This window comes from Enhydra lutris, unplaced genomic scaffold, assembly GCF_002288905.1.
Source record: "Enhydra lutris kenyoni isolate GAN:26980312 unplaced genomic scaffold, ASM228890v2 scaffoldscaffold66, whole genome shotgun sequence".
Classification (NCBI taxonomy): domain Eukaryota; kingdom Metazoa; phylum Chordata; class Mammalia; order Carnivora; family Mustelidae; genus Enhydra; species Enhydra lutris.
In genome coordinates, this window is record NW_019154150.1 from 5,062,928 (window position 1) to 5,082,286 (window position 19,359).

At 37.6% G+C, this 19,359-nt stretch overlaps 1 protein-coding gene across 1 annotated transcript in view; it reads right to left on the reverse strand.

The window, feature by feature from the left end:
* Window positions 1–18,592, reverse strand: part of LOC111159009 (testis and ovary specific PAZ domain containing 1) — a 110,998-nt gene extending 92,406 nt beyond the window's left edge. The window contains 5 exon segments of the mRNA XM_022521371.1: window positions 3,070–3,197; window positions 3,894–3,955; window positions 15,311–17,447; window positions 17,450–17,785; window positions 18,238–18,592. Of these exon segments, the coding sequence (XP_022377079.1) occupies window positions 3,070–3,197; window positions 3,894–3,955; window positions 15,311–17,447; window positions 17,450–17,785; window positions 18,238–18,592 (3,018 nt within the window).
* Window positions 18,593–19,359: the final 767 nt, after the last annotated feature.

A 19,359-nucleotide genomic window follows, 5' to 3' on the forward strand; every position in this document is an offset into this window, starting at 1 on the left:
AGGCAGAATGATGCAATTCTTTTATTCAAAAAGTTACACTTATCACCTGACCATACTGTTATGATGAATCTGTATTACAACTATTCAGAACAAGAAATAAGAAAATGTGAAAGAATTTCCATAGCTTCAAAATACAGAAATGGAAGGAAACCTTCCAAACTCGTTCTATGGAGACAGCATTACCTTGACCCCCAAACCAGCCAAAGCCCCCACCAAAGAGAATTACAGATCAATATCCCTGATGAATATGGGTGCCAAAATCCTCACCAAGATACTGGCCAATACGATCCAACAGGACATTAAAAGGATTATTCACCATGATCAAGTATACTTATTCCTGGGCAGCAAGGATGGTTCAACACTCACAAATCAATCGATGTGGTATGCCACATTAATAAAAAGAAAGGACAAGAACCATATGATCCTCTCAAATGATGCAGAAAAAGCATTTGACAAAATATAGCATCCTTTCTTGATTAAAACTCTTCACAGTGTACAGATAGAGGGAACTTACCTCAATATCATAAAAACTATTTATGAAAAGCCCACAGCGAATATCATTCTCAATGGGGAAAAACTGAGAGCATCTCCCCTAAGATCAAGAACACAACTGGATGCCCACTCTAACCACTCTGTTCAACATAGTACTAGAAGTCCTAGCCTCAGCAATCAGACAACAGAAAGAAATAAAAGGCATTCAAGTTGGCAAAGAAGTCAAACTCTCACTCTTCGCAAATGACATGATTATTTTATGTGGAAAACCCAAAAGACTATCTACCCCAAAAGTGACAGAACTCATAGAGCAATTCAGCAACATGGCAGGATACAAAATCAAGGCACAGAAATTAGTTGCATTTCTATACACTAACAATGAGACTGAAGGAAGAGAAATTAAGGAATAGAATCCATTTACAATAGCACCAAAAACCATAGATACCTAGGAATAAAACCAGCCAAAGCGGTAAAGGACCTATACTCAGGAAACTACAGAACGCTTATGAAAGAAATTGAGGAAGACCAAACAAATGGAAAAACATTCCATGCTCATGGATTGGAAGAACAAATTTCATTAAAATGTCTACGCTACCCAGAGCAATCTATACGTAGGTCATATGCAGTAATGCAAACCCTATCAGAATACCATTAACATTTTTCACAGAGCTGGACCAAATAATCCTAAAATTTGTATGGAACCAGAAAAGACCCTGAATAGCTAGGGGAATGCTGAAAAAGAAAACCAAAACAAGTGGCATCACAATACCTGACTTCAAGCTCTATTACAAAGCTGTAATTGTCAAGACAATATGGTACTGGCACAAAAACAGACACATAGATCAGTGGAACAGAACAGAGACCACAGAAATGGACCCTATGGTCAACTAATCTTCCACAAAGCAGGAAAGAATATCCAATGGAAAAAAAGACAATCTCTTCAATAAATGGTGCTGGGAAAATGGACAGCCACATGCAGAATGAAACTGGACCATTCTCTTACAACATACCCAAAGATAAACTCAGAATGGATGAAAGACCTCAATATGAGACAGAAATCCATCAAAATCCTAGAGGAGAACATAGGCAGCAGCTTCTTTGACCTCGTCTGCAGCAACATCTGTCTGGTCACGTCTCCAAAGGCAAGGGAAACAAAAGCAAACAAACTTTTGGGACTTCATCAAGATAAAAAGCTGCTGCACAGCAAAGGAAACAAACCTAAAAGGCAACCTACAAAATGGGAGAAGATATTTACAAATGACGTATCAGATAAAGGGCTAGTACCCAAGATCTCTAAAGAACTTAACAAACTCAACACCTAAAAAAACAACCCAATCAAGAAATGGGCAGAAATCATGAACAAACATTCCTCCAAAGAAGACAGACATATGGCTAAGAATACACGAACAAATGCTCCACATCACTTGGCATCAGCAAAATACAAATCAAAACCACAATGAGATACCATCTCACACCAATCAGAAATGGCTAAAATTAACAACTCAGGAAACAGCTGTGGTGAGGATGTGGCGAAAGGGGAACACTCTTACACTGTTGGTGAGAACACAAGCTGGTACAGCCACTCTGGAAAACAGCATGGAGGTTCCTTAAGAAGTTAAAAATAGAGCTACCCTATGACCCAACAATTGCACTACTAGGTATTTACTTCAAAGATACAAATGTAGTGATCCAAAGGGTGAACACCAATGGTTATAGCAGCAATGCCTACAATAGCCAATCTGTGGAAAAGAGCCTAGATGTCCATTGAGAGATGAATGGATAAAGATGTAGTTCATATATACAGTAGACTACTACTGAGCCATCAGAAAGGATGAATACTTATCATTCGGTCCAGTGTAGATGGAATTGGAGGGTATTATGCTAAGTGAAATAAGTTAATCAGAGAAAGACAATTATCATATGGTTTTACTCATAGGTGGAATATAAGAAACAGTACAGAGGACCACAGAGGAAAGGAGGGAAAACAGAATGGGAAGTCATCAGAGAGGAAAAAAACCATGAGACTCTTAACTATAGGAAAGAAATTGAGGGTTGCTGGAGCGGAGGAAGGGTGGTGGAATGGGGTCATTGGTGATGGGCATTAAAGAGGGCACATGAGGGGCACCTGGGTGGCTCAGTGGGTTAAAGCCTCTGCCTTCGGCTCAGGTCATGATCCCAGAGTCTTGGGATCGAGCCCCGCATCGGGCTCTCTGCTCAGTGGGGAGCCTGCTTCCCTTCCTCTCTCTCTGCCTGCCTCTCTGCCTACTTGTGATCTCTCTCTGTCAAATAAATAAATAAAATCTTAAAAAAAAAAAAAATGAACCTTTAAAAAAAAAAGAGGGCACATGATGTGATGAGCACTGGGTGTTATACACAACTGATGAATTACTGAACACATCTGAAACTAATAATGTACTATATGCAGGCTAATTGAATTTAAAGAAAAAAAGAAAAGAAAATAAGATTCTCCACAACGCCTTTTCATCCAAGTCTGAACTACTGACAGCCCTGTTAAGATGAATTTCTGCATTACCATGATTTAGACCAGGAAAAAACAAAACATAAATTCCCTAGTACCTTTTCATCCAAGTCTGAACTTTTTACGTGTTCAATGAAGTCTCCCAGCTTTTCACTTTCACAGGTCTCATTAGTAACTTCCTCTAAGGAAATGTTTCCACCTTTGGAATCATGTTTAATTTCATTTGCTGAAAAGAAATAATATTCAACTGTAGAAACCTTATACAGCAAAATAACTAACTCACTGAAAGATTGTTCTGAAAATGAGTTAGAATTGAGACTCTTTTAAAATCCAATGTGACAAACGTTTTAGTTTCAGCAAACTATACAATTATTCCTCCCTCTCTTTCAAAATAACTCCATTATATGATATAAAAAGAATTGGCAGTAAAACAAAACTGACACATATCAAGACAAATGTAAGGATGTTTCCTATGTCCAGCTACATTCAATATATTTTTAAAATTTGAAAATTAAAATATAATTAACTTTCAAAATATTGCCTATGAAGTAAGGATCCAGGTATTTAAACTTATGACTATTAATTATAAAAAATTCTAGTAAGAATTCAGATTTAAAATGTGATAAAGCTAAACATATATTTCCATTTCAAAATAAGGCCACAGAAATTTCTAAGGTCAATGATCTATCTTTTGTAGATAATGCCTAAAAAGTTACTTACTAACTAATCAAATGGAAAATTTCTCAAAATCTTACCTGCCAATCAAGCAACTAAAACTGAGGAAAACTGCCAAACCATAAAACATATAGTTAAGACCCTAAAATGAAGAGCTTCCTATGTAATGAATTAACTTTGACTAGGCCCGAATAGAGATATAAAAAGATACTTCAAAACTGTATATTTTGAAAATGTTAAATTTTACCTGCTGATAAGGAAGCACAGATCTCTGACTTCATCAATCCAGGATCCAGTATAGGAAGTCTTCTATTATAAAGTAAACAGAGCTTAAACATTATAATGGATTCTACACAGAATTATCTACTTCTCTAAACATTATATACTACCAGCTTTAGTAGCTGATGAATATCAGCTCAAGTCCTCCAAGGACAGAGTATTACACTGGAGCTCAGAACCCAGCATACCCAAGTAGATTCCTCATTCAGGTCTTTAAACGCACACATATGCTACAACTGTCAGGGAGTGCTGCCATTCAAACTGTTACTCAGAGAGAACCTGATGACATATATCAAGCATTCAAAACAATTTTAAAGTATTATACCAATATAAGCCGATGCTTAACTTCTATTCTGAAATATGTGTGTGTATATATGTATATATATATATATATATAAACTGACAATGTACAAGGAATATAATTTGAGAGCAGTTTGACTCTTTTTTTTTTTTTTTTTTTGGTAGTCTCTGAAGACAACATGTGGTCTAAAGGTCAAGGGTATGGAGATCAGAGTTTAACCAACCTGGCTTCCAATATCATTCTGCCACTTAACTATGTGAACTATGGCAACATTATGTAATTTCTTTGAGTCTAACCATATCTGTAAAATGGGAATTTTCAACTATCCATGAAGTTATTATGAGGATTAAATGAGATAAAATGTTTTTAAAGTCAATAGCATAGGGATGCTTGGATGGTTCAGTTGGTTAAGCGACCCTTCAGCTCAGGTCATTATCCCAGGATCCTGAGATCAAGGTCTGCATTGGGCTCCTTGCTCAGCAGGGAGCCTGCTTCTCTCTCAGCCAGCCTGTTTGTGTTCTCTCTCTCTTTCCCCCTGACAAATAAATAAAATATTAAAAAAAAAAAAAAACAATAGCATAGACTCAACGAATGAAAACTACATCTAAAGGAGCCACTCAAAAACAAATGGCCAAACATAATTCCATTTTTTAAAAATTAGAAATATGTAAAAGGAAACAGAATAAAATACAGTAAAAACCCATAATCCCACCATTTTTATTCATTTAATAAATTAGTTTTATTAAACCTATGCAGGGACGCCTGGGTGGCTCAGTTGGTTAAGCTGCTGCCTTTGGCTCAGGTCTTGGATCCCAAGGTCCTGGGATCAAGTCCCACATTGGGCTCCTTGCTCAGTAGGGAGCCTGCTTCTGCCTCTGCCTGCTGTTCTCCCTGCTTATGCTCGGTCTCTTGCTCTCTCTCTGACAAATAAATAAATAAAATATTTTTAAAAAAAGAAAAAAAAAACCTATTCTACTGCTCTATGACTGTTCATTGGTTCAGGATTACTTCCTACCCATGAAAAAGAAAAACCAAAGAAAACATTTTATATACATCATTCTTTATAAAGTCTTTGGAAAACATGAAGTATTTGTTCCCTGACATAAAACCCTAGAAACAATCAGAAAAATATATATTAAGGAATGAGAAGATAATAAATTCAAAGAGACTCATAATATGCAAATCTCCTTCCTTAATTATTTCCCTCTTTTAGACTCTGTCTACTAAATAGCTCCATTTTAGTATTTCAATGGTCTCTCCAACTCAACATGTCTAAATTTCACATCATGACTAGAACACATCCCCAATCCTGCCCCTTCATATCAGAGAATTATGACTTTCTTTGAAATAAGAGAGAAACCAGGTATCATTCTTAATTCCTACCTCTGATTAATCTGTCAGATTAATCAATCTTCATGTCCTAAATCTCTCTCAAATACTTTCCCATTTCTGTTTGAAGTCATTTTGTCCTTTAGCCTAATTATTACAATAGCTCCCTACCAATTTATTCTCCACACCAGAGCTACAATGATTTTTAAAATGTAAATCTGGTCTATTTAAAAGTCCTTTGGGGCACCTGGGTGGCTCAGTGGGTTAAGCCTCTGCCTTTGGCTCAGGTCATGATCTCAGGGTCCTGGGATCGAGCCCTGCATCGGGTTCTCTGCTCAGCGGGGAGCCTGCTTCCCCCTCTCCCTCTGCCTGCCTCTCTGCCTACTTGTGATCTCTCTCTGTCAAATAAATAAATAAAATCTTTAAAATAAATAAATAAATAAAAGTCCTTTGGTGAATCCCTGTATGCTCCTGGGATAAAGTTCAAACTCACAATGACTTCTAGTGTATCTAGGCTGGTCTATTTATGCTTGTTGTCCTGGCATATCTTATTAAAAATTCCTCATTTCACTCCCAAAAGTTTTTCAGTTCAGAAGATAAATTATATGGTCATCCTGTTTGAAAGGCCCTTAATGACTTAGCTTTTTGCACATTTTGTAGCTTTATTTCTTGCCATACAAGCCCTAAGCCACAGGAATGTTATTTCTTTCTCAGTTATGACATGCCTTTCCCTGTGGGCCTTTACATTGGCTATTTCTTCTATGACAAAATTCTAATTACTTTTCTTCACCAATTGGCTAATTCCTGCTAATCCTTTAGTGTTCATCTTAAATGTTACTTTGACCAGGAAGCCTTTAACATCTTGTACTCCTACTATCATATTTGATTGTACTTGCTTAATTATCTGTCTCTCCTGGTAGATAAAAATCTCAGTGAGGACAGGGCCCATGTGTATCTACTTGCTCTCCATATACTTAGCACCTAACATCTTCCTGGCCCAACACTAAGGAGACCCAAATGAAGATGCCTCTCTTCTATCTAGGAAATCCCAGTATAAGGAAGGCTCACATACAGACATAATATACTGAGGTATGTACCAAGAGAACTACTGGAACAAATTCCTAGAATAACAGCTCAGATGAGATTTGAATAACTGAATAAAAAGAAAGGGACTTCCAGGTAATGAAACATGCAGGGGCTCCTGGGTGTCTCAGTCAGTTAAGCATCTGCCTTCAGCTCAGGTCATGATCACGAAGGCCTGGAACTGAGCCCTGCATCTGACTTCCTGCTCAGTTAGGAGGAGTCTGCTTCTCCTTCTTCCTCTGGTTCACCCCGCTCCCATCTGCTCATGCTCTCTAAATAAAAATCTTTTTAAAAAATTAAAAAAGAAGAAAAGAAACATGCAAAAGGATTCAGGTACATAACATTGTGAAAACAGTGAGCAGCTTGTCTTTCATTAGCCTTTCACTCCCCTTTTCTCCCCACTAAAACCATTGTCAAAGAGAATGAATGAAATCCACTAAGAGCCTTAAAAAAGACATGCCAAGCAATTTAGACTCTATTCTCAGGTGGCTAAAAGCCACTGAAGCAATGTAGCAGTCACTGGCAGATCAATTTCTATTTCCGAATATCACTATGTGGAGGATAAACTAAGAGAATTCAGGAAGATTAACCAGGAGCTCATTACAATAATCTAGAAGAAAGATGAATAAGACAGCAGCAGTGAGAACTGAGAGGAAGGAAAAACTGTGAGAGATATTAAAGTAATAACATGAATACAATTAAGTGACTCAAATAGAGAAGAATTGAGGGATGTTTTTGCAGTTGCTAATTATTCTGAAAGTTACATTCTTAAATAGGTATACCTCCACATACATAGATAGTTATTCCTGCAAATAAAACAAAGCCATAAAAGGTACAGCAAGTGTACTGCTTTAATTTGAAAGTACTGTATTAAAATAGTAGTTTTATTTATGGCAAAGTTTAAAAGTGTGAGAAATTTTTACTATGAATAACTCACAAGGAAGGTAAAATTGCACATGCCACTCTTATTAGAAGTAATTTAGTTTTGTTTTGAATTTGACAGTCAATCAGAGTTTTAAAAAAATAATAAAGCAACATTATAATCCACACAAATTATTTTACAGATTTGCACTGGTGGAGTAGAAAGGTATAGCTCTGCCTTGACGGAGTGGGAAGGTTCAAAAATGAAGAGAAGGAAAAATAAAATAAGATATAATAAGAGAGGGAGATAAATCATAAGAGACTCTTAATTATAGGAAATAAACTGAAGGTTGCTGGAGGGGAAGTAGGTGGGGAGATGGGGTAACTGAGTTATGTGCATTAAGGAGGGCATTTGATGTAGTGAGCACTGGGTGTTACACACAACTGATGAGTCACTGAACTCTACCTCTGCAACTAATATGTTAATGTTAATTAACTGAATTTCACTATAATAAAATTTTTTAAAAGTGAAAGGTAGGGGGAAGAAAGGAAACAAAAAAACAGACGGGTGAGGCTACAGAAGTACAGAGATGCAAAAGAGAAGATCTGAGCAAAAAAGAGAGGGTAGTAAAAGAGGCTTCTGAAGAACTACATGGATTACATTAGATTTATCCTCTAACCAGAGCATTTTATGAGGGGATGATGAAGTTTAATGTGTTCCACCCAGGACTTTTTTTTTTTTAATAAAACAAAATAAAATACAAAATATGATACTATATCCCTTGTAGTAAAGAAAATATTGTTTTTATAAATCCATTGTTTCACATATTCTTAAATATATACTGGATTATAATACAATTATGTATCTTTACTAAGGTTAATTGACAAAAAGGTGGAACAGGACTGCTCTAGAATAATTACTAGCAGAACAAGTCTGAAAAATATTGCCCAAGAAAAATTCAGAATGTTACTGCTTTTTTAAGAGTTAACTAGATGACTTGTGGTCAGTGCTCATTTATTTATACATTCACGTACTCTGTCTCTGAACAGGGCTGCCACAAATTTACTAGAGCAATTATTCTGCAAATAACAAGTGGCCAAAAGCAGAGAAATATTATCCAATTCATTGGCCAGAGGTTGCCTAACCCGATGCCACAGTGCTAGGTCCCCTAATACTACAAATGATCACTCCACCAAGTACAATATCATATATCCTGTCAAAGACAAAAAACAATGGTTTACGTGGTCCAAGAGAAAAAAGTGAAGTCAGAATGACACTTTAAAGAGAAAGAGATGAGACAGAAAAGAGATCAAAAGTAAATTAATGTTCTGTGGCAATCTGTAGAATAATTGAATTAAAGCCATAAAAATAACCAAAATGCCAATCTCCCAGCATTGTTCTGGGCCGGGGAGACAAACTTCAGAGCAGGTTACTCTGGGCTCAGATCTCAGCCCTTACTAACTTACCAGCTGTATGTCCTTTGCAGAGTTAAACACTTTGATTCAATTTTAAAGGGAGCTAGTTTTGGAGGACCTGAACACACATTTTTCCAAAGAAGACACACAGATGGACAATGGACACATGAAAGATGCTCAGTATCACTAACCATCAGAAAAATGCAAATCAAAACCACAATGAAAGATCACTTTATACCTGTCAGAATGGTTAAAATCAAAAGCACAAGAAATAACAAATATTAGTGAGGATGTGGAGAAAAAGGAACCCTTGTGTACTGTTGGTGAGAATGCAAATTAGTACAGCCTCTGTGGAAAACAGTATGGAGGTTCCTCAAAAAATTAAAAACAGAATTGCCGTATGATCCAATAATGCTACTACTGAAAGAAAATGAAAACACTAATATATGCAACTCTGTTTACTGCAGCATTTAAATTAGCCAAGATATGGAAGCAACCTAAGTATCCATTGATAGATGAATGGATAAGGAAGATGTGGTGTGTACACAGACACACACACAAATATTACATAGCACTAAAAAAGGATGATTATGCTATTGCAACAACATGGATGGGTATCATGTGACATCAGTTAGACTGAGAAAGACAAATTCTATATGATTTCACTCATATGTGGAATCTAATAAACAAATGAATAAACAAAAAGCAGAATCAGACCGATAGAGAATAACCTGATGGTTGCCAGAAGGACAGGGAGTAGGGGAACGGGACAAGTGGGTAAAGGGGAGCAAGAGATACAGGTTTCTCATTATGGAATGAGTAAGTCATGGGAATAAAAGGCATGAAACCAGAAACAGTCAATGATATTTTAATAGTGTTGTATGGTGACAGATAGTAGCTATACTTGTGGGAAGCAAAGTATAGGGTATAGAGATGTTGAGTTACTATGCTATATACCTGAAACTAATATAATAAGTCGACTATACTCAAAAAAGTTAAAATAAAAAGAAAGGGTCATTTCAAACTCATAATTATTTTACTAAATAAAATAATATAAATGATGTATCTATCATAGGGTAGACACTATATATTAGTTTTGACAATTGAGTGTAAAATTTTGCACTGTAGAATGTCTCAGATACTCAGTGGAAAGGGAGAATGGAGCAAGGTAAGCATCCTGAAAGGCTAGAGTCCAAATATACAAGGGAGAGAAAGACTGCCCTTTGAGTCATTTGAATGACCTTGGTACCAGGCATTTTCCCTTCTATAAGTTTGTGTTTATTATTATCAGCTCCAGAAAGTACAATGTTCCTTATGGATTTAAATCCAATTTGCAAAGATGGTGTAACTGATCCTCACTGATCACCAGCATCAGTTCTGTACAGATGAGTTCAAATTCTGATGACCAACTTTCCAACCTTCTTAATCTGCCATCACCCTACTCATCCTGTCTTATTTCCCATTATTCATCAACATTTATTTGCTTTAGAAAGAAAGGATTCACTGTCTCCACTTATATATATTCAAATCTAGATGCCTGAGGAATAGCCTACTATAGAAGAAATTAAAAGTTTAATTCTCTCCCTTCCCTCAAAGTATGATGGATTGAACTTGCAAAGGTAAATGACACATGGACACTTTCCTCCACTCATGAAGTCCAAGAATTTAACAGATGAGAGAGATGTAAATGATACTATCATAAAATCAGTGCCATAACCAAGGTAGCAAAAGGTGCTATGGGTACAGAAATGGCTCCTAACTCTGAGTCAGGAAATGCTTCATAATCTGCCCTACACAACCATATTCATATCTACCTTTATCTTCTGCCCACCTTTTCATTATGTTTCTTCCCCCCACCAAACTTTTTAACTTCTTCCCCTTTGTTAAATCTAAACCAATCCAAATTTCAAGAATCAGTAGAAATTTTGACTTTCCCAAGATGCATTTTCATCTCTTTTTTTCTAAACTACTAGTATTCTTAGTACTTTAGTTTGTATATTTTTATTTCAGACACACTGATTTTTCTTCCATGGCTACATAATAATTCCCTTGAATACTTGGCAGATTCTTAAAATCTCAATGATCCACTGAATAGTATCATTCAACTGAAATTTTAGGATATAATGAAATTGTGATTGAAGATAATCCTATATTCTAAGTCCAGCACTATTATATTCTCTGATCTCCAACTGTATTTACAGGCAACTTCAAAAATTTTACCAATTTCACAAATCATACATTGCCAAGCTCATCAGTTCAAGTGTTAGTTCCAATACAATTCTAACAATCTGGATTTTAATATAGGCTTTACCCACTGCAGAGATCAACAATGAATAAGCATTCTAACATAACTTAAACATCTTAAAAATTCTCCCTAACATGCCTAAGAACACTTTACCCAATAATTGAATTAACTTGGGTTTTTCTACCTGTTTTAACCAGAGCTTCTAACAGTATTTGGGCCTAACCCTCCCACCTTTAATTTCTGTTCCTATAAAATGCAAACTCAAGTCTAACAGGCTTCAACCTCTTACTGTCTTAGCATGAGGAAAAAGTAATACATGAACTAGCAACTGGTTCTTAAAAGGGAAGGAAGTGAAATTTGAAATTATATTTTAAGCTTCATTTAGTTCTAGAACGATTAAGAACTTTCTGCACTTGTAAAAAGTAAAAACATACATTGAAAATTTTATACCCAATTTGCTCTTAGACAACACTCCCATGTATCCAAGATCTTAAAGAACAGAGCCATCATGAACTCTTCCCGAAAAAAAAAAAAAAAAAAGCCTTAAAATATAGCCAACTAAATAGTCAATATTAGAAGAAAGTAAAAGGATTGGTGGTGGGGAACTGAATCAATTTAAATACATAACTAAGAGTAAGAGCCTTTGGGAGTTCAGATTATTGAAGAGAATGTTAATGATAAAAGGCTTAACAATATAAAACTTTTTTTTTTAAACAAAAAAGTTGTTGGCAAAACCAGAAGAACAGTACATTTTGGCTTTTTACAGTGGCAGCAGTTTAAAGGAGTGACAGAGAATTAGTTTGGCTTCAGACTTTTCCACAACACCAGTGGAACAGAGTAGAGAGCCCAGATACGGACCCTCAACTCTATGGTCAGTTAATCTTCGATAAAATAGGAAAAAATATACAGTGGAAAAAAGACAGTCTCTTCAATAAATGGTGCTGGGAAAACTGGGCAGCTATATGTAGAAGAATGAAACTCGACCATTCTCTTACACCGTACACAAAGATAAACTCAAAATGGATAAAAGACCTCAACGTGAGACAGGAATCCATCAGAATCCTAGAGGAGAACATAGGCAGTAATCTCTTCGATATCAGCCACAGCAACTTCTTTTAAGATATGTCTCCAAAGGCAAAGGAAACAAAAGCGAAAATAAACTTTTGGGACTTCATCAAAATCAAAAGCTTCTGCACAGCAAAGGAAACAGTCAAGAAAACAAAGAGGCAACCCACGGAGTGGGAGAAGATATTTGCAAATGACAGTACAGACAAAAGATTGACATCCAGGATCTATAAAGCACTCCTCAAACTCAACACACACAAAACAGATGTCATATCAAAAAATGGGCAGAAGATATGAACAGACACTTCTCCAATGAAGACATACAAATGGTTATCAGACACATGAAAAAATGTTCATCATCACTAGCCATCAGGGAGATTCAAATTAAAACCACATTGAGATATCACCTCACACCAGTTAGAATGACCAAAATTAGCAAGACAGGAAACAACATGTGTTGGAGGGGATGTGGAGAAAGGGGAACACTCTTACACTGTTGGTGGGAATGCAAGTTGGTGCAGCCTCTTTGGAGAACAGTGTGGAGATTCCTCAAGAAATTAAAAATAGAACTCCCCTATGACCCTGCAATTGCATTACTGGGTATTTACCCCAAAGATACAGATGTAGTGAAAAGAAGGGCCATCTGTACCCCAATGTTTATAGCAGCAATGGCCACGGTCACCAAACTGTGGAAAGAACCAAGATGCCCTTCAATGGACGAATGGATAAGGAAGATGTGGTCCATATACACTATGCAGTATTATGCCTCCATCAGAAAGGATGAATACCCAACTTTTGTATCAACATGGATGGGACTGGAAGAGATTATGCTGAGTGAAATAAGTCAAGCAGAGAGAGTCAATTATCATATGGGTTCACTTATTTGTGGAACATAACAAATAGCATGGAGGACATGGGGAGTTAGGAGAAGGGAGTTGGGGGAAATTGGAAGGGGAGGTGAACAATGAGAGACTATGGACTCTGAAAAACAATCGGAAGGGTTTGAAGAGGTGGGGGGGGTGGGAGGTTGGGGGAACCAGGTGGTGGGTATTAGAGAGGGCATGGATTGCATGGAACACTGGGTGTGGTACAAAAACAATGAATACTGTTATGCTGAAAATAAATTTTAAAAAATGATTTAAAAAAAAGAGTTAATAAAAGTAAACGTTTTTACTAAAAAATGGCATGCTACAATTTTTCTAAAATTATATTTACCTATATGCCTAAATAAATACAAATTGTTGGCAATTAATTTGTTATTTGGGGTGGTAGTTTTAGGATTCCCCCTTTTATACTTTTACTGTAACAAACATGTATCACTTTTTCAAAAATGAGCCATTATACTAAAAACAAACAAACAAAAAAACAGCAAACTTCCTGCCCAATTCACAGTTTTCTCTTTCTAACTTTGGTGGTAGGTCTTTATCAACATCCTACTAGCTAACCGAGAAGTCTTCTCTTAAATAGAAGATTTGTTCTAATTTCCCTTTGAATTCCTCAAAGGAAGCATGGTATAACAAGAGTTGAAATCACGTTCAAAAACTACCTTCTATTGAACCCTTACTCCTCACCCAGTGCCATGCTAAAACCAAAATCCATTCTTTGATTTAACCTGTGAGGCAAGTATCTTCCCTTTTTACAGATATGGTAAAATAATTTGCCTAAAAGGTCTCTTAGCTGCTAGGTGGCAAGGAGATTAAAAATTATAAGGAGTACAAAGGTCAAGTTCTTGACCACTAATTTTTTTTTCTTAAGCCCTTAATTCTACAGTAAGACAGACCTAAATTAAATCCAGATTATGTTAGTAGCAGTGTGACCCTGGACAAGTGACAACTTGTCATCTTTACTTTTTCCATCTTCAAAATGGGCAGATTATCAACCCTATCTCATTACATCACTAAAAATAAATAATAAACCTCTTAGACCTCCATTTAGCAGATAGAAAGTATTCTATTTGATGATAAGTAACAAGTTCTTAAAACACTAAGAACATCAAGAAGAATATGATATCACAAAAGTAACCAAATAAAATTTATAAATACCAGAGAGACTTAAGTCATGTAGCAGTGAATCTTAGCAGAAAATGTTTTCATGTTTCCTTTTGAGTCTGTTCACAAAACATTCTTTTATTCAAGTATTGTAACATATAAATCAGAGTTTAAAGAATCATAAAAGCTTAGTAAAATGTGACATAATATAAAATTTGGACCAACCAGAATGGATCAAATTCCTGAGCACAAAGGTTACCACTTGGTTCCATTTCTAAGTTGCCTCAGGCAAACTTGCCCTCTTTGGGGGCTAAATCATCATTTAGAACCACCACCTTAAAGAGCAAAACCCTGAGAAAATGCTACTTTCCTCTGAAAACTGGTTTAACTTTTGATTCTACTCTCAAGTCCTAAATACATCAAATAAACTTTCTAAGGCTTCTACGTTCCTTAAAAAATTAATTTTTTATCTAAGAAGGAAGTCACAGAAGATGGGTTAAAATATAAGCTTCTTAATAAGTAACTTGTCAGAAATAAAAGTATATCTGGGGCGCCTGGGTGGCTCAGTGGGTTAAAGCCTCTGCCTTCAGCTCAGGTCATGATCCCAGGATCCTGGGATCGAGCCCCACATTGGGCTCTCTGCTCAGCAGGGAGCCTGCTTCTGCTTCTCTCTCTCTCTGCCTGCCTCTCTGCCTACTTGTGATCTCTGTCAAATAAATAAATAAAATCTTAAAAAAAAAAAAAAGTGTATCTCTATATTTGTTGTAATAATAGGAAAACAAATACATTTTTGAAAGAAGCAATGTTAGTAGTTTTAAAAGCCACTTTACAAACCATCTTTTTAAATTCTGAACAGCTAATCTGCCCCATTATAATTTCTAAGATGTGTGTAATTGTTTCATTTTCACTAATTTTAGCATAATGACATGTCCAGGTCTCAGCAGTAATGTGCTGTATTACATTTAGTAAATAAATGGGTTTAAAAAAATAATGGAGCTTCAGTGATCACTGAATAAATTAGTGATACTTAAGAGCAGAAAATGCTTTTGAAAACCCCAACAATAATCTGCACCAAAAGCATACTTGAACATGCATACCTCAAGTCATCGCTTGGTTCTTTTTTTTCTGGAAGTACCATGTGCTTAGAGTCTGTTGACTGGTGCTCTTCAGCAACATTGGGTTCCTGGTTTATCATAGGGAACTCTGAAGTAAATGAGAGCTCCCCTTCACTGGAGACCCCAAAGAGGTCTGGGTCATCTTGAATGACATCAATTAAGAGGACATCATCTTCATATGCTTTAAGAATATCTGGAAACCCCATTTTAATTTCTGAAAAGTTCTTAGTCATTTCTCTACCACTAACTTCAGAGAAAACTGGTTTGAATGTTTCTTGTTCATTAGAGCAGAAAGCAGGACTTTTCTCTATACACCCAAGATCACAAGAAAAAGTATTTCTTTCAACTGTGAGAGAAACAGCTTCCTTGTTTGAAATAATATTGCCTGGTTCAGAGATGTGGTTGGATGGTTTATTACCATTACCTTGCTTTAAAAAACCTGAAGAAATACTACAGGAATGCTTGCAGCTGCATGAGTCAGAATTAGCTTGCACTGGAGTTACACTATTTTGTATTCTCAAAGACTGAGGTCCTGAAGTTACTGTAGAAATATTTTCTTTATTCCTATTTTGTCTTACCTCGGCTCCAGATAAATTGTCAAGAAGTTCTAAGGGACTATATGCTTCTCTTTCTGATGACCTTGCATTTATTTCTTTCCTTTTTTCTGTTTTATTCTTAAGTAATGGAATTTTAAAATTAGTCAGCCGGCCTGTGTTCAGTATTTTCACCAAGTCTGGAACCACAAGGGTTTGCTTAGCAATGCATGCTTTTCGATGAACAGTTTTGCCTATAGAGTTATTTGCTTCCTGGACATCCTGGGAAGCCACTGTCAAATTAAATTTTGTTAAATTCCCTCTATCTTTTTTTTTATTTCCTGTTAAGTTTTGAGGCACATTAGTTAGCTGAGTATCTTCAGTAGTATTAGAAACTACCTCTGAACCACTTCTGCTTGGTTCCTCTGACTGTATCATTTTATCATCAATTATGGGTTCCTTTATAATCATTAAAGTAGGTTCTATTGAGGAGACTGAAGACAAACAATTTAAATTAGAATCCAATTTTTCTTTACTTGAAGATTCACTGTTTGTTTCTGTTATGGTACTTTGTAATGCTACTTTAGAATCAGTTAAGTGAGTTTGATTTGTTTGGTGTTTAAGAAAATCATCTTGCTTAAAACTTTCCCGAGACCCAGGAAGACAGTTATTTGAATCTGGCAAGGAAGACTTTTTCCAACACTGGGCAGATATTCTAGCACAGGAATAACAAGGCCAAGTTCTTTTACCAGTCATCGGTATTGCTCTGTGACAGCCTAACTTCAATTCTTCAGCTTCATTTCTCAAGTCTTCCCATGAAGATCTCTTTTCCAAATTACAGCAATCACTAGGTAATTTCACTATTGAGCTTTGCATCAACTTAATATACTCTTCTGGCTCCATGCTTTTAAATCCTAAGTGCTCTGAAGCATTTTTTATTTCTTCTTCCAAAAGTGGCTCAAGGGTTTTCTGAAACATAGCATTTACATGATGTCCAGGACTTGTTTTTTTCCCTGCTGTTTCTGGAAGACTTAATAAATGATCCACTGGGGAGAGTGTATTGTGGTTTATGTTTCTCAAAACTTTTAAAGGACTTTTTTTAGCCTCTAAAGTCTCTGCTCCTTTATCCTCAGCACCTGTTTGGTTTTCTTGTAATACCAACTCAGACTTGCTATACATATTAGAGAAGTTCATCTCAATAATCATTTCATCTCCTTTTTCAGACACCTTCATCCTTTTCCTGGGTTTTCTCCCAACATTGCTCTCCTCTATTGAGTATTTATTGTTTTCATTCTGAAGGCAGGAAAACAAGCCATTACTTTTACTTTGGTATAAATCAGTTTTTTCAAGCAATAACTTATTTACTCCCATTAAGTTTTCTTCAGTTTGTAAAAGCTGAGGAGCATTATTTGTGTCACTCTTATCTGCAAGACTCCTAAAGTTTTCTTTCTTTAACTTTCAGGAATTTTCTGGTACATGCATACGTCCACCATCACGTTTATATGAAAGGCTATTTTCATCATTACAACCCTTGGAATAGGGGAAACAACTGCAATCATGTAATTTTAAAATGGAATTACTTTCTACTCAGGTGACAAGCTGTTACAAGAATATTTTGGAGTATTCTTGTACAGTTCATCTTGGAATTCAACCTTAATATTTTGTGTAGCCTTATTTTCAGTTATTTTGAGAGGGCTTTTTTAAGGGCTTTCTAAGCCCTTAAGTTTTTAAATTCGAATTCTTCTTTTAATACCTTCTACCAAACCTTCCTTACCCAAAGACCACAAGAAAGCCATACTTTGAAATTCACTGCAATCCACTGTTTGGAAAGATTCCAAATTGGTTAATGATTCCTTTCTTACCAGGTCAGTCCCTGGCTGTGGATCATCACTTGAGGCTTCAGTAACTTTTCTTTTTTCCTTGGCTGATCAAAACAACAAAACATACCAGAAAAGATTTTATATTGAGGAGGAAAAAGCAATACCACTTAAAATTTAAAAATTGTGAAGCCATCCACTTTTATTTCCCTGAATAGCTGTATGGGAACACACAAATGCTTTTAAATGAAAGACCTAATTTCTGTTAAGGAACTACATACAAATCTGCATAAATTTCAAGGCAGCTGAATAACCTCTAGCATCAGTATCACTTCACACTACCCAAAATGGATCACTAGTAGGAATTCCTCTTACCGTAATTCTGACCAAGGGCTCCTAACAGGGCAAACACCTTCTAAGAGAATTCCTGTTCTTCCCCCTCTCCTGGTCAACCACGTGCATTGGTAAAGCCCACACAAACTCAAGTTAAACACTAGTGTGAAACAATGATGGGGCAGGCTGAGGTGCAAATGCAAAAATGGGAGCAATCCCTGAGCGCTTTCTTGCTGTCTTCCCAAATGCAAGGGGAGCTCCGCCTCCTTCACTGCTTCTAATCCCTGAGGATCCGAGGGGTCCGAAGGGCTCCCCTGGCCCCCAGACCCTCCTCTCAGCCGCCTCACAGCAGCCTTCCCAGTCCCGGACGCCTCACCCGACTTGTCACTTTCCACCTCTTCTCTCCCAGACGCCCGGGCCACCATTCTCCTCTTTTGCCTGCTCTCCTCGCGTTCCCAGACCTCAGGGCCGCAGCCTCCCGCTTCGCCTGGCCCTGGCCGCCGGCCTTGCTTCCTCGGGCCTCGCGCGTCGCCTTCACGCCTGTGGGCTGCCGTGGGCCCTGAGGGCAGCGGCCGCCGCATCCGCCCTGGGCCGCCCGCCCTGCCCACCGATGCCCTCCGATGCACTCCAAGGCCGGCCGCACCCGCTTACAGGCGCCCACCCGCCGCGCGAAAGCTGCTTCCGCTGCCAAGACCCCAGCCTTGGCCCAGCTCCGCGCCGCCTGCCGTCTGGCTCGGGGCCGGAAGCGGAAGTGGGGTCTGTGCGCTGCAGACCTAGGCAGGCTGGGCGGGGCCCAACGGGCGGAAGGGCCCGAGCCGGTGCAAGCCCTGATTGCCGGCTTCACTGCTTGCGACCGTGGCCCGTGGCGCCTTTCTAGGCCAGAGCCTCCTGGAAACTTTCAGGGCTCTTTGTCTCACCTGCTGTCCCTTCCGCTTGGCAGCTGGCAGAGACGACTGCCGGCCAGTGGCTTCTAACCATCCCAAACCACGTGGGGTCCCTTTCTATCAGCCTTCTTGATTTATTTACCCACATATCCTGTAGGCACCTCAAGCTCTTGTACGGTTGCAACACTGAGCTTATCTTCCCTTACAAGCTTGCTCCTTCTGTGTTGGTGGATGTGCCACCATCCACTCACTTGTCTAAGAAATTCAGAAACCTTGAGAGACAGCTTCTTTCCACATCATCCCTCTCAGCCACATTGATTACGTCTGCTTGATTCTACTTTCTGTGTTTGTCAGCCACTCTCCCCTTTGCTATTTGGTTCTGGCTCCCAGAATCTGACTGATCTACTGCATCAGCCTCCTAAATTGTATTCATGCTTCTGTCCTTGTGTAATCGAACCAACCTT